The sequence below is a fragment of the Takifugu flavidus genome, chromosome 10 (genome assembly GCF_003711565.1).
Source record: "Takifugu flavidus isolate HTHZ2018 chromosome 10, ASM371156v2, whole genome shotgun sequence".
NCBI lineage: Eukaryota > Metazoa > Chordata > Actinopteri > Tetraodontiformes > Tetraodontidae > Takifugu > Takifugu flavidus.
In genome coordinates, this window is record NC_079529.1 from 14,670,401 (window position 1) to 14,696,668 (window position 26,268).

At 41.9% G+C, this 26,268-nt stretch overlaps 1 protein-coding gene and 2 long non-coding RNA genes across 6 annotated transcripts; 2 read left to right on the top strand and 1 right to left on the bottom strand.

Moving 5' to 3' along the window:
• Positions 1-550: 550 nt before the first annotated feature.
• On the bottom strand, positions 551-25,071 carry slc9a1a (solute carrier family 9 member A1a). 3 transcript variants are annotated; one of them, XM_057045803.1, is made up of 13 exons: positions 24,783-25,071; positions 13,770-14,242; positions 12,829-13,076; positions 10,973-11,190; positions 10,022-10,224; positions 9,083-9,172; positions 7,701-7,771; positions 7,253-7,429; positions 6,911-7,037; positions 6,179-6,280; positions 5,614-5,695; positions 5,392-5,442; positions 551-4,808 (listed from the first exon to the last, which is right to left on the bottom strand). In XM_057045803.1, the coding sequence occupies exons 1-13, from the start codon at positions 25,069-25,071 to the stop codon at positions 4,516-4,518; spliced, it is 2,424 nt and encodes an 807-aa protein (XP_056901783.1). In that variant the 3' UTR covers positions 551-4,515. The 3 variants fall into 3 exon arrangements, with proteins under 3 accessions (XP_056901783.1, XP_056901782.1, XP_056901784.1); XM_057045802.1 differs by having other exon boundaries at positions 5,392-5,448; XM_057045804.1 differs by lacking the exon at positions 5,392-5,442.
• LOC130532887 (uncharacterized) lies at positions 5,455-9,457 on the top strand. Of its 2 annotated transcripts, none has more exons than XR_008952452.1 (2): positions 5,455-5,674; positions 9,139-9,457. It is a non-coding gene; the product is annotated as an uncharacterized LOC130532887 (long non-coding RNA). The 2 variants fall into 2 exon arrangements; XR_008952451.1 differs by lacking the exon at positions 5,455-5,674 and adding an exon at positions 6,275-6,768.
• A 205-nt stretch (positions 25,072-25,276) lies between the features above and the next one.
• LOC130532886 (uncharacterized) lies at positions 25,277-25,790 on the top strand. The gene is made up of 2 exons (XR_008952450.1): positions 25,277-25,552; positions 25,618-25,790. It is a non-coding gene; the product is annotated as an uncharacterized LOC130532886 (long non-coding RNA).
• Positions 25,791-26,268: the final 478 nt, after the last annotated feature.

Sequence of the window (26,268 nt, forward strand, 5' to 3'; positions counted from 1 at the left end):
CAATATTCAGTAAAATCTATATTACTCGTATTTGGTTGCTCAACAAAGATAAAATAAATGAACATTTAATCACATCCAAGTAATTTTATTTAACTAATGTTCCTGTTGTATTTGGTGTATTTCCAACTTAAAATGAGACAAGCACAACAACATGAGAGTCAGTTGAAGTTTAGATTCTCATTTAGTTCAGGATTAGGAAAAAAAAGCCATTCACTTATTGGGGTTAAAAATTTGTTTAGGAGCAACAATTTAGCAAAATATTCAACACTACATTATCAATATATGGCAAAATGTAGGTTGAAGTGGGATATAAGATTAGTCTGAGAGGTTGAAATGTGCAATCGTGCTGTGGAACAGCATTAGTGCTCATCTGTACTCATGGGAATAGCTGGAACTACTCGTGTTACTGGTCATTTAGAGCTGAACCTTTCGTGTAAAGAGGATTTCTATCCAACACCTTCCAGTAATTATTCTCCACCGATGTAAATAATCAAATGTGAGAGGTGAAATCGGGTTTTAGGGGCTAATACAGTGAAATGATGACGAAGCCTTGTCACAAAGTAAAACTTTAATTTGATATATAGCATCTGCCATAGTTTAATGTTAGTTCCACTGCTAATTCCAGGAATGATACGATAAAAACAACAGATAAATTCAGAAGAAAGTGCACAGTGTGACTAATTTATACATAAGAATCATTTTCTAATACATAAGCTTTTAATTTTCATTCTTGCATATATAAAATGGAAATAAAAACATTTGTAATTATTGCAAAATTGACATTTGGAAACAACTGAAAGGCAAACACACTAAAAACAGGATGAAGTTATGAGTAAAAACCGTGTTGATGTAAATAACCTCTCAAAAAGACAAAACCTTTGACATTGACCTCCCAGCTTCTCTGTTTGGGGCCCAAAAACAGCCAACTGGTGCATGTTGATGGGCCCCAACAAGAAGTGGGATCCTCTTCCCTTTATGAGGATGCGTTGCATGTTAGTCATGCACAAACAAGGACACGAGAGTCAAGCCACTTATTGCTGTCTTTAAAACTGGTGTTGCCTGGATGAAGGCTTCGTTAAAGTGCTTGATGTGGTGTCAAAGGGTTCTAGAGGAGTGGAGAATAAACCAGGCTAGGAACAAGGACGCCATTATGCTGACGTGGGAGTGCCTTTATTCATATGAGGATTCTCCATTTCACTCTTTATCTGATCTAATGTCTGTAGCTTTAATACCAAACGACTGTCGACAGCTCCGTCGCTGTTTAAGTTGGATCTTAAACATCAAAGTAAGAGGAAACAATCAAATCTGCAAACACTGAACCTCCTTCAACTTTTCGCTCGGCACCAGGACTGCGTAGTTTCACCCTCCATTCAGAACCTTTCTTTAGAGTTTCAGTTGTTTGGCTAGAATGCTCCAGGAAAGAAGGTGGCTTCTGCATGTTAAAGTAAAGAAAGCTATGCTTGTTTCATCCAGCCTGGTTTTGAAGTTCAGACGCTGAGCAGAACAATATTAAAAGCTAAAGTGTGCAGGGCAGAGGCCGCCCGCCAGCTGGCAGTCTGCACTTTAACATAAACATATCTGTAATTTGGCTGAAATGTTCTAAATTGTGTGGAGACGTGGAATATGTGGGCCCACAGTGGTGACGTGGAGACATCTGCCTGACAGGAAGGAGGTAGATGAAGCATTTGAACACATTTCGTACTGTTACAGGAGAGTCCAGGAGGGCTAAAGCTTCGGAGCGCAGCTCATTAAACTCAATATCCGAGCAGAACCTAAACCCTAGTTTGCCATTGGGGGGAGAAAAGTGTGGCTGGATGTAAATGTGAAACCATCTGTAAAGCACATGCAGGCAACAAGGACCCAGATAAAGCGCTTTGCAAATAAAAGCAAGGGTCTTAACCCTCTTCTTAAAGCTATTAAAATGATTTTTCTTTGTACAATAACAATGATTTTCATGAATAAAGCGAGCATAAAAGAAGCAAAGGCAACATTTGTAGATGTGAACGCTGATGAGGCAACAATGAGTTCAGTCGCGCACGTTCCAAGACAGGTCCTGACGCTGCAGGGAATAAACATCCAGCTGGACAGAACGTTGCATTGCAGTGCGACTTTGAGGCAGATGGAAAAAGTGACATGCAGGGTTTGTTGGCCAAAAGAATGCATTTGGTATGAAAACGGTCAACGGAAGAAAATTGTGTTTTTCTTCTCTTTGGAAAATCTTCCAAACAGTTTGTTATGTGACGCGAGTATAACTTCAATAGAATAACAGAAGTCCTCGGTATTAATCAGTTAGGTCGGCGTAAATATACATTTTGAGTGGAAAAATACATCTGTACATTATTATGATTGTGGAGCACATTCAGCCTGTGGGTCACATGGTGATCAAACCACTCCGGAGATACAGAAAGGTGTCCAAATGTTCCAGAATGGAGAGGAAAAGGAGCGCTGACCACCTCCCTGATGCATGTATGGAACATTCATTTAGTGATAGATGTGGGCTCAAGGGAGGGGAGGGGCCAGGCATCATATAGGGGTCCGTTCTAATCTTTTGGTTCTACCTCATCTGTATCCTTGTTGATCTTTTCAACCATTTTTCTACCTCATCCAACGGCTGTGGCCGCTGTGATGGGAAGAGGAGGCATTTTACAGCTGCAGGTGAAGATACAGCAAAAAAAGGAGACAAATGCTCATATTTAGGTGAATGTGGTCAAGATGCTAAACCACAAGATACAATCCAAGGAACTGACAAGAAACATTTGATGAAGCCCCAGAGAGAACTGAAGCCTGGCTGGAATAAGACGAATCACCATGGTTACTCTCCCTTTTAAAAATAAAAATAAAAAAAATACATAAATAGCAATTTCTCTAAAGATGATCTCATGATATACATAAAGGCCAAAATGTCCATAATTTCAAAGATTTTCTGCATTTGGCTGATATTCTCTGAGCAGCACTTTTATATTTTACACAAGCTCTTGCACAGGCTGTACAGTTCTTTTTTCGTGCTTTTGGCTCTTTTTTTTCCCACATTTTTGCTGCTCAGTGTGCAAAAACCTTAAATTGTTTTCAGCTACATTTGCAGTAGGAATAAACTTACAAGACTTCAGGGTTTAAAGGGTTCCCATAACAGTATCATAGATTAAGATTCATTTACATATTTTATACATCTATAGTGCATAGAATTTCTTTCTTTTTTTTTTGACAATACCGGCATATGCCCAGACTCCTCTTAGAATAGTTATTTGTCCTGTTGTCACCTTGACAGCGATGTGAGACATCCAAAGCTTCTGCGAATGCAAGTAAGACCGACTAAAAGCTCCTTTCAGAAAACTAACTTGGCTTGTACGTTAATGACTCTAACACAGATATGCAGTGAGCAATAACTGAGGTAAAGTGCACGAAGAAACGGGCCAACCTGATTTAAATTCAAAGGTCTCGGATGGGGACTCAGGTGTGTTTTCTGTTTGCTGCGTCCATGTCTTAGAGGCTCTCCCAGCACCACTCCACAAGGATTATGGAACATGTCCTTTAACGGCCACTCATAAAGGCTGCAGGTCCAAAAACAACGTAAAAAAGCTGTGTGGTTTTTCATCACAGAGACTAAAGATCCAGCTCAGGAACACTGGAAACCAGTTCTGATTGGGAGATCAAAGTACCCCTGGAACGAAACTCTGCACCATAACAAAAAGGTCTAAATTAAGGCCCAATGTTTGAACCTGGCTACACAGCGAACGTCTGAATATATCCAGCAATTTCATGTGAGAGTGAAGCAACGTTCCAGAGAAAGACGCTGCTAAACTGGACTTTAAAATCATTTGGTTTAAGAAAAAAAAGAACTCAAGTACTTTCCTTTCATTTGGGATGAACGTCTCAGCATGACTGGAGACAGAAAAGGTCATAATATCAGGAACTAATGTCGACCTAAGGTGAAGTCAGTGAATCTGCCGAGACAGGTTGTTATGGCAACAGGACAAAGAGCTGGGATAGCTGAAGAATTACAGGTGAAATCCAGACTGGCGCTAATAAATGTTTTGCTGAGGGTGAAAGAGGGAAGAAGTAACTGGCTGGGATAGTTTTCTGTGGCTCAGTCTCAGCTGCTTAACGTGTTTCCCACTAACAGAACCTGCTGAAGAACATTGAGCTGCTTTGTTTTCACCCACAACACAAAGTTCTAGAGCTGTACGAGGATAAGGGTCACTGACTGCACCTTGAGGAAAAAGTTTCCTATAACTGTCTAAAAAAGAATCAAACATTTTCTGAAAAGGAAACAGTCCAAAGCTTTGGTTAATGCATAGTTCTTCCTGAATAACTCAGATTGAGAGTCCTAATCTGTTCTGCCATCACAGCAGCTGCCGTTATAATCCTGTCTAAAAGACCCTTAACAATGACGATGACCCGGCTTATTTTTGGAACCAATTTTGAGTTTACAGAGCAGAGTAGTGATGTGATGCCACCCTTGATCTTCTTTCTGGTGCGGATATTGACGCGGTCTGACCCCCGACTCAAACGCTCCGATCAAGGCAGGAAGGGTTCGTCCTCGTCTTCATCAGCGCTGGGTCCTGGGTCGCTCAAGCATCTCATCAGTTTCTGCTGTTCTCTGGACCCGTCCGCCTCACCTGATTGGCCGGCTCCTCTGGGCCCAGCAGGAGGCTTCATCATCAGACCCTGATCCTCCTCCTGCTGCTGCTTGCTTGCGCGCGTGAACTCGTCGATGGTACTGGCAGAATCCGGAGACTGAGGAGAGGCCAGGTCTATCTGAATAGTCGGTACGCTGTCCGAGTTGGACTTGAGGTTGTAGGCTTGAGGGTCTGCAGACAGGACAGCGCTTTGATATCAGGGACTGATCCGATACGTATCTGATATTTCATTCATGTGGATGATGTACGGTGGTGGGGGGCAGAGATCAACTGCACATTACAATCACAATAGGCTCCAGTACCCCTCAGGAGGTTGAAAATAAGCTAAATATGTAACAACAGGTGCAACACATGCTGCCATACCACTCTAGTCTGCCCTTTATCTCCACAGTCATGTCATGAGAAGTCATTAGTGATGCGCAGTCAGTCAGTCCCTCGTGCTTTCTGGTGACTGTTGTAGCCAAAAATTTCTCAACTAGACTTTTAGTGAATATTTTCAACGATTTAGTGGTAATTAAAGGCGACGCTATCCCTTGAACACCAACTTGGCATGATTTTTGCCCGGGTGATTGTGGCGGTGCTGGGGTTTGGTTGTGTTTAACAGCAACATTCCAGACATTCCAACAGCCAGAATAGCTGCAGGGACTGACAAATGAAGGGGAGCATTTCCACAAAATGGGCTACACATGCGTGTTAGGGTCTCTGCTGCACTGGCACAAACTCAGAATGGATCGTCTCTACACTGACCACATACCTGGACGCACTGGGTTCTCTTTCTGCTGTTGGTCAGGTTTGAAATCATTGTCTCTGCCTAAAATGAAACCACACACTAGTTTACACGCCACTGCGTTGCTGTAAGTGGGAGAAGACCTTCCGCTGCGGCTGCGTCCCTCTCCGTCCCTCTACCTCTTTCATGTAGGAAATGGCTAAAGTGGCTGTAATTACAGAGCGGTTGCATTTGGGTTTGTGTGTTTACCTGAGGCCAGTCTGGCTCTGGACAATGTTGGGGAGTCGGGAGGAGCTGCAGGAACTGTCAGGTAGTTCTTCATGCCTTTAATCTAGAAAATCACAGTGCTTAGGTTGTGTATGACATGATTCAGAAACCGACATGTGGTGAAAATCAGGTTTAAATGTCAGCACAGGAAATCCAAACTATGCCTCGCAGGATTGTTTAAAGGTTACTGCGCCCAACTTTGTATAAGTCTGTGATTTGCAATTCATCAGACGGAAAATTGGCTACAATCATGTTTTGCTTTTCAGCATCGCAGCACGCAGCTCTTGGATCTCGTATCTGTAATGTAATCACAGGCTGATGAATGTGAAGTGTCATCACTGGAATAAACCAGACTCCCATTTTGTGTCGCAGGAGTTAATTTAAAAATGTAAACCAATGTGAAGATTTTAGCTGAATCCTTTAACTGCAGGTGGGCCATGAAAGGAGAGGAGCTGCTCTCAACCTTTAGGTTTTCAGTGGTCGTATTCTACAAAGTTCTCATTTTTCTTCAAGCTAATATTTAACTGAATCAAGATGAACTTGGTACCTTCTTCTCAAGCTCAATCATCTTCTGCTTCTTCAGAAGGAAGTCGCTGATGCCGTCTTCATATGGGTCAGCCACCAGGGTGTGTCTGTTGTAAGAGCGCAGCTAAGAAAAAATAAATAAAGTTTAGTGTCATTGCATTATCACCATACTGGAATTAATACATTTTGATTGATACCATCATTAACACAGTTTTTCCATTTAACAGAGAATCAATAATTATACTACACTTGCAGAAAACTGATAAAAATTTAAAAGAAATATTTTGGGTTGTCGAAATGAATGTGCTGATCCAAACAAATCTGGTTGATTTAAAATGTGCACACAAGTAACGTGTGTCCAGCGAATGCACAATTCCAAAGACTGGCAAGGATCGGTGCTCCAGCAGAACCAACAGGACCAAGACTGACCAAATCTAAAGGACAAGCTCGAAAAGACAAAAAACGCCAAAAAACAGGGCGGAGCAATCGACACATAACCCTGCAGGAAGGAGCTTTCCACCTCTAAACGCCTCATTAACCTGAAGCAGAGTCCACTGCGAGGTCATCGGCATGGACCACGTTGTGCCAAATTAGCTTCAGGAAATGATCTTGGTGAGTCTTGTGACAAAATGACTCACACAACTGTCTGTTGCAAATCACGCGCTTGTGTTTTCTACACTCACCAGCTACTTTGAAAGTTGCTGCCAACTTAAGTTGTAGAATTAAATAGACGGGATATAAATAGAAGTGTCACCCTCTGTCGTGTCCTCTGGAGGTTCGTCCTGAGGATCTTCCTGATCTCCTCTTCTCGGCCTTTGGGCAGCTGTGGTAAAGCTCTCTCTGCAGGCTTGGCCTCAGCAGGTTTCTTAGGTTGGATGTTCCTGAAAAATCACAAAACCAGACATACAGTTAAATAGAAATGCGATAATGTGTTTAAAATGGCAGTTTTATGCTAAAACCCAAAATCCGATATGAATTGATATGAACAGAAAAAAAAAAGCTAAAGTCACCAGTTTCTGTTGTGTCTTAATGGACATGAAACTAGCAACTAGCAACTGCAAGAAATTGAAGGCATGGCCGCTAAAATGATACGTACTGCATGGAAACAGTGGATGGCATAGCAGAAGGTAGTTTGACTCCCCCACCGCTTTCCACCATCTCAATAGCATGTTTCATTTCCAGCTTGTGGTAGAAAGCAATGAGCTGTGGCTCTTTGGAGCGTTCGCCTGCAATCAGGCACTTCTTCACGTACTTCTTGTTGAAGCGGTTCAATCTATGAGACAGAGGAGGGAAGCACAAGTCAGGGCCCCAAAGCTGAATAATAAAAACATGAATAATAAGCACACAAGAGTAGAGAATATGAAGCTTAACCCAGACTGCATGATCAGAAAAAGTAATCCAATCAATAAATATTCTGTGATTATATTAGGAGTCTCTGGGTTACTGTCAGTGATGTGCTCGGTTAGCCTTGATCTAATGAGCATTTTCCACATATATATCAACTAGAATCACTGTTAAAGGTCAAAATAAGGACAAATCCATACTTGTCCTTCCAGTGGTGGTGTCCATAGTGCCCACAAATATCTTCAATTCCAGTCAGCAGGTGGTCAAGAAACTACAGATAAAGAGTTAAAGAGACATTTTAAAGAAGGAGACAAAGACAGATTAAAACTTAAATGTAACGTGGATAAATATGTTCTATGAACGCCACTTGCACCAATTTCTGATTTGTGCATTAGGTATAAACGATGTAGCACATTTTAGATGCAAGCCAACACAGTGGATCAGAAAAATGGACACTCATCCATTTAGACTTCAGCCAAAGGTCACCCTGAATAAGCCTGCAGGTAACAGTCTGACAGACAGGGTTGCTATGGGAACAAACCATAAATCAGAGCCAGGGACTTCTACTTTGTCACAGGGGGATGAAGCCCTAAACAGTCTCCAGTGTTGCAGGGATGGAATCCCTCTTCAAAGCAAACACTGCGGATTTACTAAAGGTGCTAATATGTGTGCAAACTTGACGTCACCCACAAAAAAGTGCAAGCTGGTTTACTTAGGGCCTGCGTCTTTGAAGTGAGCAAAACAGTTCGCTGTCCATTTAGCACCTTAATGGAGATGGAATATGGGGCGTTTCTGCCCGGGTGAGCAAACTACTGGGAAGAGACAAAAACAAAATGATTGAGACGTAGTGCATCACCAGCCCTGCCACCTTGGAGCTGCTGAGAGGTTTGCTCGCAGATGTATTAAATACTATGCACAATGGGCGCATACCTAAATGGAAGCACTCAATGTGTATATTGTTATCAGAGTGCACAGAGAGCTATCTTGGACACTGGTTGCGCCTCCTGTGTAATGGATGAAAGCCCGTGATCAAGGGCTGCAGACTGGTTTTTGGTGGTTTTTATCGTTCTGCCGGCAAACTTCTTGTCACGAGAGTTTTTCTTTTGTTCTGCACTTTGTTTCTTTACCTCAGCTGCCTTCTTCCACTGCTCTCTTTACCCTGTTGCGGCATATGCAGCAGGTGATTTTAAAAATAAATAAATAAAGCTAAACCTCAGTGATGCCGTGATGGTTTGGGTAGAGCTGTACGTCTGTATGCAATATGTCAGTTACGTGTTATGCAATTATTTAGCTGCATTTTTGCGTTGTTTTTATCTAGGAAACACATAAGTGAAGTACCGCGATATTGCCAGTAGGTGGAACCCGCGACTACATTTTTAAAAGGGTGTTATTATTGACATGATTCTGACCTAGTGGGATGCATCTGATACTGTTACAATGCGTGCCGGCATGCCATGATGGGTAAAAACAATATCTCAGTATTTTTACTTGAATACTTTTTCACATTTCATTTACTCCACGTGAGATATTCAGATGAGAAGCACGGGACTTTTGATCATTAACCATCAAGAACTCGTGATACCTGGGTGTGAATTTCCTCATTAATCGAACGCTTGGCTTCCTGTTTTTTCTTCACAGCCAACAGCTCTACCAAGGGTTTGATGGTCATGCCCTGTTAAACAGAGAAGAGGAAGAAAGAGCCCAGTGCTATCAGTGAAGAAGAACCAGCTGCACAGAGAAGTGCATGACAGTATGAGATGGATGCTGAAACCAAGTGCAAAGGAAACCACAATGGTATCATCTCATGCATGTTTCTACTTCCTGTGCACAACATGACAACAAAATATTTATTATACTTGTTGCATTAAAACATAATGAAGAGAAACATTAATATTTTGTGGCTCTTGCATGTTCAAGCCCCAATTCAGTTTAATAAAAAGGGTGGATCATATAGAAATGACAAGGAAAATCTGTTTTGTTAAGGAGAAAATATTTGCCGAGATAAAACCGCTTCATAACAAGGAAGTGAGTAAATCGAATTACGTGTCTGAACAACCTAAACTACTCAAATCATTTGACAACATATAACAGCTAAATGAAGGTCATTTGGACTGGTATGTCTTCTTAACTTCATACACTTTCAAACACATCAAATATGAGAATCCTGATGGTTTATCAATAGAAATGTGTCCCCTGAAAACCATCTTTGTCCTATGTTTTCCCCTGTTCTTTAAAATTAAGGCCAAAATGTTTTTCTTCCTTTAAACAGGCTGGATCCATTATTTTGTTTAGTAATTTCAGCGAGTTTAAGCCCATTCAATATACTAATTATACATTATTCTGGTGTAAAATATACAGAGAAGCTGTGGTTTTAAATCACTAATTATGTGTCACTTTCATACCAACTACTAACGATTGACCTTATTTGCATATTTTGGGGCAGGGGGATGAATGCTGCACAGGCACTGAACTATATTATGTAATATATTTCAAATGCAAAGGTTTGAGGGGGTCCACTTACCTGAACAAAGACAGTGAAGAAGATGACGGTGATAATGGCGGTGAGGAACATCTCTCTCATCGGGAAATGGTGACGATCCAGCAGAAAGCCCAGGGAGAAAGCAATGGCGCCTCTGAGGCCACCGTAGGCTATTATAAACTGATCTTTGGTGGTCAGCTTTACGATGCGGAACTTATTTATGATGTAAGTCAGACCGACAACACCTGTGATGAATAATTCACACAAGGAACATATGAGGTAGGGTTTTTTGGCATTAAGTACCAGGATTAAACAGGCTGAGTGTTATTAACTTTAATTATTAATCCTGATTATAAAGTTGTGCCTTTGCTGCTGCACATTATCATATTATTAATAACAGCTACTGTAGAAAATGTGGACCATGGACTTGCTTTAATAACATGGTGGCGCCTACATTGCAACAGATATCCTAAATCTAAATCTAGTGTCCAACCTCAACTCATTTGCATCACAGGATCTTGCCTCATGTGATGCAAGTGGGATCTACCAATCTAAAAGTGGCTGGAAGCCATGGCTGCATATATTTGGTGTATTTACTTTGAAAGGTTTACTTAAACTCTTTTCTCAAGGCGGGCATGTGAAAAACAGCATGACTGAACAAACCTCATCAATAACAACACACGTCGCTCTGGAACGACCAAAATGAGGTCTTGTGATGACCCAAAAACAACTTCCCCTCACCGGCAATGCTCACTATCAAAGTGTGATTGCACAACTGAACTCTCGTCAGCATTTCCACTTCTCCTTTTGAGTGGAAGAATCTTATAGCACATTTGAAAAGAAGGTGCAATTTACTACAAATTACAATATCCCTTCTTCTAAATCCCAAACTACAAATAATTTCAAGAGATTTTATGTAATTTTCTTACAATAAGGCTGATAAAAATAACTTTTTCTTAACTCCAAGTAGGGCAGAATTGCAGACGTACTGACCTATGATCCGTGCCACCAGACACAGAACAACTGTGACGGAGACAAAGGTCCAGTTCCAGACGTGTTCGCCGCCCACTGTTGCAACACCCAGAAAGATGAAGATTAGCGTCTCACTGACGCTGCTCCACATTTTCAGGAAGTATTTGATGGTGGTGTGAGATTTATGGGATATGTTTGCCTCCACGTAGGGTCGCATCACCGCTCCACAGGCTATTAACCTGGATGCACAAAGGAAAAACATCTGCTGAGTCAACCTTGAAAAACAGTGCTGAAATAAACGGTTTTATTATTAAATATTGGTGAAATTCTAAATATCCTCCCCTAAGAAAATATTCTGTGACAAAAATGTTTATTTCAGTTGTCATGCAGCAGCAGCGTGAGAGGTCATTGCTGCATGGTGACAACTTCTCTTTCATTCTGCAGCCGCGTGACGTCTGCGTCCAAAATGCGAAGGTCAGAGATTAACATCAATCATGTCTCCTAATACACAACAGACGCCCCCACTCCTCCACTGGATTGGGTGGATTTTCAAAGCTCTGGGTAATCACTGCCATTAAGCAATCACGTGTCTTTAACAAAAAATAAAAATACAGCCCACATGGAAATAAACCCCCTGAACAAATGCAGTTTTTGATGCGAGGTGCAAGAGGACAGGCCTAGGAGAGCCATCCTTCAGAAGCCCTGCACTGCCTGTAACATCAATAACTTTGAGCTGAAATGGAGGGAGCTGAAAGGAAATGGCACCTTGGAGAATCCTGACATTACCATCTAGCCTTGGTTTATGTGATGGATTTGTTTTCTAGGTGATCACCGTGGTTACACTGGGATGCACAGTTGAGTTATTGTCTTCAGGGAATGGGAAGAACAGGTCATATATGGAACACAAAATCTCACAGCTGAGCAAAGAAATATATATTAAAACCATGTGATAGAAAAGGGACATTACTGAGAGCGTTCCAGTGCATATCAAAGTCTGAACACTAGGGGGCACTTTAACATTACAGTCATTACAGTAAATGAATAAAAGTCATTGGAAAGGTTTGGTTTTGGATTGGTAGTTTAGTGAACACACTAAATTTTAATTACAAATTTAGCTTTCGTACAACTAAAGAAATGCTTTATAACTAAGTTCAGTTTTTGTTTATGCAGATCTAAGTCATTAACAAGTTATTTTGAATTGCTGCTAAACCTGTGATTAATTTTTTTCTATTTTTGATTTATTTCTAAATGTTTTGGAGTTCAGCAAATTCAACAAAAGAAGCAACCAAGCTGATGCAAAGTGTAAACTATCCTCCTGTTGACTTTAGGCTTTTAACTACGCTATTTAAATTTTTAATATTCAGCGAGATCATTTTGATAAAAGCCGAGAAAAAAGAAATCCAAAGACAATTAAGAAAAATGTTCTGAATAATGAATGTCAAAAACAGAGACAATAATGCTTATTTGTGGCTGTGGATTGGTCGAATATGGTGTGGTTGCAAAGTGGTTCTTAGCTTCTTTGCGCTTCAGTAGTTTATTCTGCAGCAGTGGAGAAGAAGCTGGTCTAGAAGAGATGCAACCTTATACCCTACACTTTGTATTCAGAGCTACTGTAAACCTCCTATAAATATATTTTACTCTTCTGTGGTGAGTAGCTGTCATGCACAGCTGTGTCTCCAATAAACACTCTTTCCTCTCACATATACATTGCTGTTGTCCAGTAGTGCTAGGCTACTCCTTAACGTGCTCCCAATAGCCATCTATTTAGAGTTCTCTAGCTAGTATTTCTTCTCTGTTACATATACGGAGCTAAAGGGCTTTAAGCAGCATGTATGGCTATATTTATTAATACACACAAACACACACCATAAACTTACGCCATAATACCCGAGAGATGAAAAATCTCAGCAGACAGGTAAGCCATGTAGCTGTATAAGAAAACGAAAAGTGGCTCGATGACACGTGTGTGGGAGGTGAACCGGGACGTAAAGGCCGCTAGGATCCCATAGATCGCTCCCACCAGTATGCCGCCTAAAGCAACCACCAGGAAGGATATGATTCCCAGAAACCCATCCATCACAGTCACGTCACCGCCAGAAAATTCTTCAAAAAGGTGGTATAACACCTAGTGGAGATATAAGAGACAACAATTGAATGGTTAAAGTAATAAAGATTGACCAAAGGTATTCACTTATATACATTTTTAAATACATTTTCTGGTCTGTGAAAAAGTATCACAGTAAAAACTGACAAAGCAACAACCAAATAGCTCAAAGTGTCTAAACTAATCTCATCTCATCAAGCCAGACGTCTTCACATTGACGGTTTCAATAAAGGTTAAAGATAAAATAATGATTACTGCATAATTGTTGTTGTTGAGGTCTCAGTTGTTTTGAACAACTGACTTGATCCTTTACCTGGTAAATTGTAAACATCCCTTAATACCCCAAATAAATTTCAATTTAGTTTCCAAGAATCTGCTCCTTAATTACACACAACAGCAAATATTAGAGATAAACACTCATCTATATAATTATTGTCAACAAAACGGTCTCAGTGTTATCATGTGTTTCCAAATGGTATTATCTTTTTTCTAAAAACTAAGAGCACAATGGGTTCACCTCAGTGTCAATGAGACAATAAGCATGCCAAACACCAAGACCTGACAATGGTACTAAATTACTGTACTGGGTTGCATAAAAGATGCCACAAAATGGCATTCTAGCCACAGGTGGAGGCAATTACAAGACTTGTGTTATGATACTCTGCAAAAGACTGTAATGATGACTGTTTTACAGATGGACCATACAACACTCACCACAGTGACAGCATCATTCAGCAGCGATTCGCCAAATACCAGGATATGCAGCAGCTCATTGATGTGGATCTCCTCAAACACAGCCAGCACAGCAACAGGGTCTACAGCTGAAATAATGGAGCCAAACAGCAAGCAAGGAAGCAGTTCCAGCTGGTGGAGGGGGGATGGATTGTCAAGCTGGATCTGACACACAGCATAGAGCAGACCGCCTATAAAAAAAGCATTCCATAAGGTCCCCACGACAGCAAACATGAGGATTGTCCCCAGGTTCTCCATAAAAGGACGGATGGGCAGGAAATAGCCGGCATCCAGGATGATTGGAGGCAGCAGGCAGAGGAAGAACAGTCTGGAGTCCAGCACGGGGGGAACCTTTTCTCCTGCCAGTTCGATGAGCCCCCCCACCAGCAGGCCAACCACAATCAAAAGACAGCTCTCTGGCACAATGCTGGACAGCTTAGGAATCAAGTGGAACCCTGGAAAAATGGGAAAAGGAGAAGAGATGAGGATACAAAGAATTAAATGGGAATGAGGGGAGAAATGATTGCTTTGAGCCCCCCTCCCTGAGTTTATGACTACACACATGGAATATCTGACTGTGTTGTCAGATTAACTGGAATCACTTTCATCTGTGTTCTCACACTTGCTAAGCTAGAGCTCAAGTTACAGATCAACTGGGCTATTCAACGTGGCTACTGGCCTTCAGCATAGCTGTGACATACCACTCCTGAGTGTTTGCTCTACACGGAAAAAAAGTCCAACAGTTCTCATTTTAATTTCCAATTGTGACTCAAATGGTTATTTATTTTATTCTTTTTTCCATGCTGTTCTGCTTAGTCTTGTATTACGGTTTTAATTAGCCTTGTTCCATTTGTCATTTCCTCCTGTCAAGACAGTTAAAATATGTATTATGAACAGTGCAGTCTCAAAGATTTTAATGCAAATACTATGTTCAATTATGTTCAAATGTACGTTGCATGACAGCTGAACCATCAAGCCTGAAAATCAGAACATATAGGTATGCAAACACGGAGATGAGGGCAGCGTATTACAATAACATTGACAGAGGATTTGATAAATAACAACAGATTGACAGAAATCTCTTACTACATCACACTGGAGACCACAAATGATGGCCAGACAGTGGGGGTGCATCCCAGCGATGATAGCACTAATACTGAAAATCTCCTTTTTTTTTTTTAATCCTAAACAGCCCCTTAGTGAGATGTTTCCAAACTAATCCAGTTTTGGGAGCCATTATTGGCAAAAGCCTGAGGCTGCATGACTCATATGTCACACCACAAACAGTTTTGCATGGAGTCTGTTCATGCTAATGCCTTGATAAAAAAAGAGTTCTCACTCACTTTAACAGTAGAATTTAGAGCTACAGAGCTTTCCATAGCAAGGGGCTCTTACCTCGTCTACACGGAACAAAAATATAAATGCAACAGTTTTGTTATTGCTCTCATTTTTCATAAACTGACCACAAAGATCAAAGACATTCTACTGTATGGACACCCTATTTCTCTCGAATATTGTTCATAAACCTGTTGATATCTGTCTTTGTGAGTACTTCTCCTTTGCCGAGACATAATGTTGAACAGAGAGCATGATTATTGCACAGGTGAACCTCAGGCTGCTCATAATAAAAGTCCACTAAAATATCATTTATGTTATATCGCACAGATCTACAGATGTCGCGAGGGTTGAGTGAGCGTGCAATTGACGTGCTGACTGCAAGGATGTCCACCAGAGCTGTTGCCGGTGAACTGAATGCTCATTTCTCTACCACGCGCCGTCTCCAAAGGTGTTTCAGAGAATTTGGCGTTCCAACCGTAACGACACCAGTCCAGGACCTGCACGTGGAGGATCATCTAAGAGCAGCCCCCCCACAGAGCTGCATAACCAAGTGTCAGAAACCATCTCAGGGAAGCTCCACGGCGTGCTCGTCCTCATGAGCATTCCCGACCTGACTGCAGTTCATCTTCATAACGCACTTTGGAGAGGTGTTCTCTTCATGGATGTCAACGTTGTGCAAAGAGTGGCCCATGGTGGTGGTGTTATGGTATGGTATGGTATGGTATGGTATGGTATGGTATGGTAACTGTATATGTTTTGGACAGCAAAAAAGCCATTTTATGCTCTGGATTGGTTGATACGACAGCAGGCTTCAGTTCCGGCCAATATCCAACAAGATAGCACAGCCTTTAAAGCGGAGTGATCAACATTCCACAGGCCACAATCAATATCATGATAAACTGTGTGCAAAGGAGATGTGTTGCACTGGGTGACATGAGGCAAATGGTGGTCTCACCAGATACTGGCTGGTTTTCTGACACCCTTCCCTCCAGGGCAAGAGGGCAATAAAACAATAAAAGCAGTAAGAGATCTCCCTCTAGAATCACATGCATGGATCTTTGGCAATACAAGCTGGAACAGGAATTAATTGGGTAGAGCTTTCCAACGCCTTGGAGCACTAGGCCACACTAAAACACACTAAAAGCACCGTTCTTTTTTTTGTGCCTGAGAAGCAGGCCTTAAAGACTGCGTTGGGAGTGTGTGGGCATAGCATGTTAACAACATACACTGGTGCTAGAATATTCAAAGCTTTAAAGCCATTTAGCAACTGTTCTGACATGGAAAAAGCCACCCTTTACTACAGCATTTATCCGATTGACTCTTTTTACTAAGATGCAGGTTAAAAATCTTGGTGTATACGATAGTTTGATGCTGAACTAAAAATCTGACAAGGACCAAGTTTTCCCTGACATGTTCAGCCTGGGCAAGGAACCAAAAAGTTTTGTAATAAATTCCAAAAATCTGAAAGCTCTAGTATTCCTTAAATCTAATGACTCTTTCTTATTTCTGAAATTTATATTCTGTTTCTTTGCATGCCATCTAATTCTTTGTAGCGCACGCTTCTGAAGTATTATTGTAGACTAAACAGAATTGGAACATTGTGTTTATAAGTGTTAAAAAACACATTTATACTCTCAAGCCAATTCTTCAGGATTTATTCCTCCGATTAGTAGCCTAATCATTGAGGAATAAATGTGAACTAATAGTCGAATGTTGTCCATTTGTAACAATGTTTCAGATTAATTTACGCCTAGACATTGTTCAATCTGCACTGAGTTTGTAAAATTTACAAAAGGCACAAAATTGTAAAGTATGAAACAACAACGCTGACCATCAAACCACTGGCGTCCATGCTGTCCATTGTTTACCTGGCAGCACTCCGTAAAGGTGTAACGATGACATGGATGTAATAAAATCTGAGAGGGAGGAAAAAACAGCCACGGCCCTCTCAGCAGGAGGTCAGACCCGCTACTGCTGGTAATGTGAACCTGCCCAAATGCTGAACAAAAGCAGGCTGACCCGTGTTAGAAAATCCCACTTCCATGTGCTAATTTCAGCGTGAAAGCGGTATTAGTAAGAGGGACGAGAGTACCTAAAACCTTGAGTTTGTTTTGGAGGTGCAAAAGGAATAACTTCAGCTTTACCCTCAGTTCTTTATGTCTTGGATGGAGTCATTGAGCCCAGTTATTGAGGCTATTGACCACAAGGGATAGAGGTATATACACTCTCATATCATCAGCATAGCATTGAAATAAGATATGGTGGATGAATTATCTGCAATAGAGAACTGCTCACTAACACAGACAGATTTGTGAAAAAGAGAAATGGGCCTTTTGTATACACAGGAAAAAGTCTTGCCTATTTAAGTTCAGGTTGTAAAAAATGCGAGCAAAAACAAATATGTTTATAGTTTTGTTCAGCGTATATTTACTGTAAATTAAAGCAGTATAGGGTCACTTCATTCTCCTGACTGGACCAGCATCAGCTGAAGACACGGTGTGTTACCGCGCACAAACACACTGAAATATGAACCCTATAAAGTTAGATGCCTGTAGACAGGCTAAACTCTTTTATGGGGGTGGATGATATGAATAGATCTAATCAAAGTGAAACTGAATCTGGCAACAGTGCCATAAATATTAATATTGCTGAAATGTCGCTATCGTTGCATGGAAATATGCTTCAATTTCAAGATCCAAAATTTGGTACGCCTGTCTTTCAAATGAAAACAAGCCAAAACCCTGAATCAGCACAAATTCTCTAAAGTTCTGGGACTGCTTTACCCTGAGAGCCCACACAGAGGTTATGCTTAATGAACATAGACAATTCACAATGTAAAATACAATATTATCAGCTCCTCTATCTGCACATGTGCTTTCATTAAATAAAATGATGTATATAAATGGATTTATTATATTCAGACAGCTGGCTACCAGGACATTAAGTCATTATAGACCGAGTTCAGATAATGTCTAAGAAAGTTCTGGTCTGTGCAGCTGAACTACGAAAAACAATGAACAAGCATGTCCTAAGTCGTCTAAAGGGACCCAGTTTCTGCACAGTCAAAGGTCAGTGGACAGTGCTCTTTTCATTCCTCAACATTTTATCAGAAAGCAGACACCCCACTCCACAGCGACTACGAAATCCTTTATGAGTTAACGGGGGACAGTCTATGCCTGTCATTGTGTTAAACAGCACACTGATTTCTTGCAACATTTCTTTCACCATTTCCCTCTGGATGTAGAATCCACCGCTAGCTCTGATGATGGTGAAATGTCTGCAGCAGAAATTTGACTGTCCAGTTTGCTGGAGGCTTCACCATTGAAGCTAAAGATGTGCTCATTAATGTTTACAAGGAATCGATGCTCACATCAATAGACGCGGCGTTATCTTATCAAGTCAAATAATCATTCTTTCGATGCCGGTTAAACCAGATTAGAGAAAGGCCTGTGCACAGTTGGCGTCACCTGCTAATCTATGAAGCACAGGGAGTGATCATCATCATCATCATCATCATCATCAAAAAAACTGTAAGAGTGCACAACAAACTCTTGAGGTCTACAACCTTCTTTTACTGGATCAGTTCAGAGGCTGTCGTCTGTTAGGTGATGTCCAATACTGTAACGATCTGCGCTGACGTGGAGCAGCACAGATAAGGTCACGTTATTCTATTTAACAGTGACCAAAATCAGCTATTAGATTTGCTTCCAGAACATCTGCTTGTCCAAGTCGCATGGATGATCATTTGACTTTCAGCTGCAGGTTAGGACAACAAAAATACTATAAATAAGCACAGACAAATCCAGAAGGTGTCAGGAAAACAAGTACAGTTATTATTAGATGACAAGGAGTCCTCTAATCCCATGGGTTGAATGTTTTCCAAGTAGTATTTAATAATAAACCTCCGTGAAGGGAAATACCGCGCATGTGAATTCATGTAAAATGTCCAACGGAGCAATGGAATATGGGCATTTAAAATTCAAGCTTAAACTGCTAATATTTGAAACACGTGTCTATCATACTCTTAGCAGAAGTTGTAGGGTAATATACATTGAGTCGGGGGGGGGGGAGGAACAGAATAAACATATTACTGCTGGTGACGCACCCTTCACAGGCTAAATGAGACATTAACATTCTGGAGAGAAGAGGGACAAGGAAAGACTGTGCTTGTACAAAGATGAGGAAGCAAGCAAATCAAAAGGCCGCTTCGGCATCAATACTGAATCTAATGTATGTATCCACATGTAAAGTTCCACCAGAGGAAGCTTAGATGTCTGACTGATGACAGCACTTTTGTTCCTGGCAAGATTCCAATCAAGAAGATGATAGATGATAAAAGAAAGGATGGTGACAAGATTGTGAAGAGAAGGACAGTGAGCTTAAACCGGGGACTCTTGGCACACTGGCAATGCTGTCGAGATATACCTATGAAACAGAGAAGTATCAAATGCATTGACATTGCAGGAAACAAAGAATATTACATGTAGTGTAGAGTGCTCATCACTCCTGCTGTGTGAGGACAGAACTGCTTTTCTCGTCTCCCTCCTGCAACAAGGTTATTCAAAGCTACCAAAGGGTAACGGCTCATACAATTCTGCATATGTACCCAGCGTCAACACTGCCTGGCACCTGCTGCGCATAACCATTTCCAAAGACAGAGTGAGTCTCGTTGCCATGTGACTAATTGGGCACGTCTGACAACCCTGAACTGCTGCACCGAGCAAGTACAAAGAGGGGAAATGTTGCAACAGTTGCGTTGGACAGAAAGTGCCAGCAAGGTTAAGTGATTCCAAGCAGCGTCAGATCGGATGAAGCGGCCCGTGGCTTGTGCACGACCTGCTTTTTTTTTTCTTTTCAGTTATTACATTAATCCCCTCCGACCGTTGCAAAATGTGTTCCAGTAGGATCACTGCTGCCATATCAACACGATAAAGTCCACCAGTTCAAGTGTGGGATATTTCATAAGGTTGGTCAACACCCAAATATTTCTGCTGCAGTTTTAGAACAAGCTAGTGGATCCACACTGGCACCAAATAGGACAAATAAGCACAAGTATCAAAGCTCTGTTATTCCAGGCAATATTAAAAAAAATAAATCATTCTAATAATAATAATAATTTAAAGGATATTCACTTATAAATCTGGTTTATTTCACTCAATTCCAATCCCAGTGGTTTAAAATGTAAGATGAAAAACATAAACCCAGACATGCTATGAAATTTAAAAGTAAGTTGTATATGGCTAGTCAGGTATTCACATTCTCTTTAGCTTTGTTAAAGGTGTGGCTTCTTCTGGTATTTCTGTAATCCTTACCTTAGGGGTATTGTAGACAGGGACACTATTACAGGCAGTACCTGGAAGGGGGGTTAACCCCAATTACCTTCAAAAATAAATGCATAAAATGGTTTTAAAGATCAATATGTAAATTAAACATTAGGCATAACTGAGCATTAAAGGTGCAGTAGAAGCTCGTGATGATTGTTGGCTCTTGGTTCTGACACGCTGCTTCACGTGTTCGTACCTGTAACACAGGGTGCAAGAAGGAAGGAGCAACAGTATTAATCTGTTCTAGTGGATAAACTGGTCTTTGGGTTGGGTGGTTTAATAACTGGAACCGCTGACCGCTTCACCTCACCTCACGTCATCTCAAATGGTCCAATGTAAATCAACAACTCTGAGCGCCTGTGTGTCTATGTTGTACACCTGCATCCGTGTTAATTGTTCTGACAATGATGGATGTTATATCAGACATCAGAACTCTTCTGATGTGTTGGCTGCCATGGCTGTATGACCACAAGTGGTCCAGACCACTGAATTATCATTTGTGTAAAAGGTTCTGAATGCATTCCCAGGGGACTGGAACCAAATATTTAGTCGATTGTGAGTCACAATCAAAATAGAGGTCTACAACGTCTGGGGCTGTTTCTGTACTTCTGTAAATCCAGGTTTCAAGTTCTGATGGTAAACAATTACATGTTCTTCTGCACAAATGGACACTGAATGTGAATTATACAGAGTGTCAACACACTCCGAGTGCGAGATGTCACACTGAAGGACTGGGCACAAGAATTCTTTTTCAATTAGTGGTGTGGCCGAGTGGCGGAGTCTTATGACTTATTACTAACTATATTTACCCAAGATTCGACCCTTCATGCCTACTTTTGGAAGAAGAGATGCAACAACAGACAGGGGCTTTGTTTGCACTTTTTTGTAACGGCGTGTTTGTCTATTTGTCAGAACTAAACATAGGTTAAGTCAAACTGGTCCTGCTAAACCTCTTAGACAGGCTGCTGACAGAAGGAAAAGAACAGATTTCAACCAGCTTTGCAACACGCAGGGTTTCAACAGGGTGTGCAGATACTGTGGGATAAACATCCACAAACCTGTAAACCACTGAAGTACAAGATCTATTCCACCTTAAAATGTCTTATATCTTCATGCTAGGATGTTGTGTTTGTTTTGTTACACACTCATTTCCAAAATGGTCGTTGGGTTATTTACCGACTGCACTTTTTTTAAACACACATTGTAGAACATGGTCGCCCATGGTTGGCAACACCCCACACCACATCAAAAACTCCCAAGACTTTGCTCAAAAAGTCAGTGGACTCACACTACTCCCAGAAGAGACTATGGTATCTTATGATGTCACGTCACTCTTCACGTGCATCCCCACCGCCAGCGCCATAGACACCATCCACAAGCACCTTCTATTGGACAAGAATCTTACAGAAAGAACAACCTTAACACCGGCCCAAATCTGCACCATGCTGGACCTGTGTTTGAACACCACCTATTTCCAGTACAGAGAAGGCTTCTACAGGCAGAAACATGGCTGTGCCATGGGCTCACCAGTATCCCCCATAGTTGCCAACCTATACATGGAGAAGGTGGAATCCCAGGCCCTGACATCCTTCACAGGAACTGCGCCAAGCCACTGGTTCAGGTATGTGGATGACACCTGGGTCAAAATTCAAACACAAGAATTGGAAGCGTTCTCCGATCACCTCAACAAAACAGACGAGCATGTACAAAGAGGGGAAATGTTGCAACAGTTGCGTTGGACAGAAAGTGCCAGCAAGGTTAAGTGATTCCAAGCAGCGTCAGATCGGATGAAGCGGCCCGTGGCTTGTGCACGACCTGCTTTTTTTTCCTTTTCAGTTATTACATTAATCCCCTCCGACCGTTGCAAAATGTGTTCCAGTAGGATCACTGCTGCCATATCAACACGATAAAGTCCACCAGTTCAAGTGTGGGATATTTCATAAGGTTGGTCAACACCCAAATATTTCTGCTGCAGTTTTAGAACAAGCTAGTGGATCCACACTGGCACCAAATAGGACAAATAAGCACAAGTATCAAAGCTCTGTTATTCCAGGCAATATTAAAAAAAATAAATCATTCTAATAATAATAATAATTTAAAGGATATTCACTTATAAATCTGGTTATTTCACTCAATTCCAATCCCAGTGGTTTAAAATGTAAGATGAAAAACATAAACCCAGACATGCTATGAAATTTAAAAGTAAGTTGTATATGGCTAGTCAGGTATTCACATTCTCTTTAGCTTTGTTAAAGGTGTGGCTTCTTCTGGTATTTCTGTAATCCTTACCTTAGGGGTATTGTAGACAGGGACACTATTATAGGCAGTACCTGGAAGGGGGGTTAACCCCAATTACCTTCAAAAATAAATGCATAAAATGGTTTTAAAGATCAATATGTAAATAAACATTAGGCATAACTGAGCATTAAAGGTGCAGTAGAAGCTCGTGATGATTGTCGGCTCTTGTTGGTTCTGACACGCTGCTTCACGTGTTCGTACCTGTAACACAGGGTGCAAGAAGAAGAAGGAGCAACAGTATTAATCTGTTCTAGTGGATAAACTGGTCTTTGGGTTGGGTGGTTTAATAACTGGAACCGCTGACCGCTTCACTCACCTCACGTCATCTCAAATGGTCCAATGTAAATCAACAACTCTGAGCGCCTGTGTGTCCATGTGTGTGTTCACCTGCATCCGTGTTAATTGTTCTGACAATGATGGATGTTATATCAGACATCAGAACTCTTCTGATGTGTTGGCTGCCATGGCTGTATGACAGACGTGCCACCTCTTCGGGTCAAGATTCAGCAGTCCACTTACACCTAAAGGAGAGTGGGCACTCCTTCGAGGACAGCCAAGTATGGATACTGGCCAGAGAAGACCGCTGGTTTGAAAGGGGGGTTAAGGAAGCTATCCATGTTAAATTGGAAAAAAATCCCTTAAACAGAGGTGGTGGCCTGAGGCACTTCCTGTCACCCACATACAATGCAGTCCTCCACTCCTTCCAACAGCAAAACAAACATTCACACCATTCCAGGAGACCCAGTGACCACCACCATGTGATCCAGCAGACAAAGGGGAGACACCTCAACAGAAACTAGGTGAACGACCCGACCAACGACCCTGCTAACGACTCTCAGGTGACCACCCAGATCATTAGCATGTTAATGGTCCACATATTTTCAAGCTCTCTCCCCAGCGATTTCAGAACTGAAGAAGCCTTCTGGATAGAAGGCGAAACGTCTTCAAGAGAAGAAACCCAGTCCAGTTGACAGAGAAAACTACCTTGGATTGTAGAACAGTCCTAATAACATTTAAGAAGAGCTGCTTCTGTAAAACACTGGGGTGAAGCCAAAAAACAGCTATTAAAATAGAATTCTCAGAAACAGCAGGACCATGTTGGGGCATGATTTCAAGAAAATTGCATCCCCTTGTTTATGGGGGGTATTTAGACCTATTCCAGGCCTAAACTAGTAAGATATGACATCTATGAACGTTTATCAGGTGACAGAACAAAGGTGCCCATTTTCAGACAGCCAGTGAGGGTCTAAGGTTCAAGTTTGGCCCCGACCGTATGTGTCAGCCCGCGGACCCACCCGGCCTAATATCTTATCTGTCTCTCTCCTGCAACAATCATCCCTGGCTGCACCACCACTCTCCTAAACCTTCATCTTCTACATACCTCCAGAGATAGCAGGGGACAATGTTGGAGTAAAATAACCCCAGAAAGTGCTCATAAAAAAGGGAGAGGCACTATATAGGAATCAAAGGGAGGAGTGCAGAGACACGGATTATAAGAAAGCTCAACACAGAAGCAGATACCAGTTTGGCAATTTATCATAGAGGGGGTTGAAATAGCTTAACAAGGGCTGTTTATCTTGAGACATTTTTTAGGTCTGTGGTTGACTGCAGTTTAACAGGTGCTTGTCATGTGGGAAAGCTGTCAGTTTCTCTGCCTAATGCCCAGAATGCTGCATCGAGCTTAGTCATCATGATGTGGGTGAATCAAATGAAGCATCCTGGCCAAACCTGTTAGTTCATCATACCAAAGGTGGCAATTGGACCAGAGATCTTCATGTGTCAGCAAAGACATAAGTTGGACTATTCTGTCAATCATTATGAGCCAAATTAGACAGAGGTGCAGTAGAGTGAAGGTGAACCTGATATACATTTCTATCTGTTCTCCAAGGGATGATTGACTTTAAAACCGGGTTTTAATGGTTTTGCAGTGTGCTGTTTGCCTGGCACTGACTGCACCTGAAGGCACATCCAGCTGGCCTCCCCAGGAGCGACCGACAGGCTTTAGCTGAGTCCATAACATCACTCCAGTACTCACCTAATTTCATTAATGACGCCAGCAGCACCCATAATGCGATTTCAAAGGGGGTCCGGACGTTCTCGTAGTCCAGGCTGAGGACCGGAAAGAGCTTTTTCGTCTCGTTCTGTCGTTTTTCTGACACATGGTTGTCCAAATCTGCCTTTTTGGTGACATCCGGAGAGCTGGCGGCTCCGAGCGGGAGCATGGATCCCTCCAGGAGCAGCCAAACCATCAAAAGCAGCAGCCCCCTCTCCGGCAAACTCTTCCCGAGTCCGGTCGGGTGGCGCAAACCCGTCCGACCAGGCATGTCGATGAACCACACGGCGACCTAACTTTGCAGACTTTAGTTTGTAAAAGTCCGAGCAAGTTCGAGGAAGTGGTCCTGAAGTTAAGTGACCAGTTCGTCGGACATGGAGTATTTGGGTCGAGTCAGTCAGAAAGAGCCAGAAGTTGGTTTAGCTAGCGCAGGTGAGCGGACGCACCGTCACAGGCCGTCAATGAGAAAGCAGGAAATGTCAAGATGTTGTAAAGTGTTTCCTCAACGGGATAATTGGGGGTGGGGGGAACAAAGCTGTCCTTTCTGTCTGTTCCAGTAATATTTCCGCAGGTCGGCTCCTCACTGTCAGCGGCTGCTGGTGTCCTCTCCGGCAAAAGATGTCATTGTTGATGCTGGAGGCGAGCGAGACACAGGCATCCCCTTCGCTCCCGGCTCCGGATCCATGAAAAACTCGTCTGCGCTTCGGCTTTCCTCAGCTATTGACCTTGACGCGAACCCGCGTCAAATATGGGTATTTACGAAGCGTGTTGTAACTTTTTTTTTTGACGTTGATGTCCTTAAAGACGGTTCTTGCAGTGCGCCCAGAAGGACAAGACCTTGGTCGGACGCGCTCGGCTCAGAGGAAGGGGGAAGAGGAAGACTTTGGGAGACTGTCCCCGTCCTGGCTTCTGGCGCTTTGAGGGGTTCCCAACACAAGTGGCGGGTGCTTGTCGGTGCTCCCGGTGTTTAGCTTCGCGCAACCTTCAAAACACACACCCTTTTGCGGAGGTTTCGAGGATGGGAGGCGGTGGTGGGATGGAAGGGGAGGGCGATGGTGCGCTCTAGCGCCACCTACAGGAGAGGAGGTTTAAAGAGCCTCTGGTGAATTGGTAACGTCATAATTATGTTTGGATATATTTAGCTATATAAAAGGAAGGGAATAGCATTTAAATAATAGTAGAATGTAAGAAATATATGTTGATTTATATCTTCTGCTCATTCCTACCTAATTGCAGATACTGTGTGATTTATTTTTTTATTTAGTAGATAAGAAAAGTGCATTTATGCACAGATATTTCAAACAGCACCCCACTATTTGCTACGTGGCTGTTCCTCTGAAAGGTTGATCTTAAATTGGCACTAGCACAGAGCATACCTACAGACTTATATGGGCCATTATATATCCTGTAGGTAGCCTAGATCACTTCAATATAAGCATAAAAATTATTGTAAATGTGAGGGGGGGGA

Bases quoted from the DNA above. Each gene is read 5' to 3' on its own strand.
- slc9a1a (XM_057045802.1), bottom strand. From the start codon at position 25,071: ATGCCTGGTCGGACGGGTTTGCGCCACCCGACCGGACTCGGGAAGAGT. The intron at 7,772-9,082 runs GTATCACGAGTT...CTTTATCTGTAG, and splicing joins ATGAGGAAATTCACACCCAG to TTTCTTGACCACCTGCTGAC. The intron at 5,449-5,613 runs GTAAACACACAA...GTTTCATTTTAG, and splicing joins CAGAGCCAGACTGGCCTCAG to GCAGAGACAATGATTTCAAA.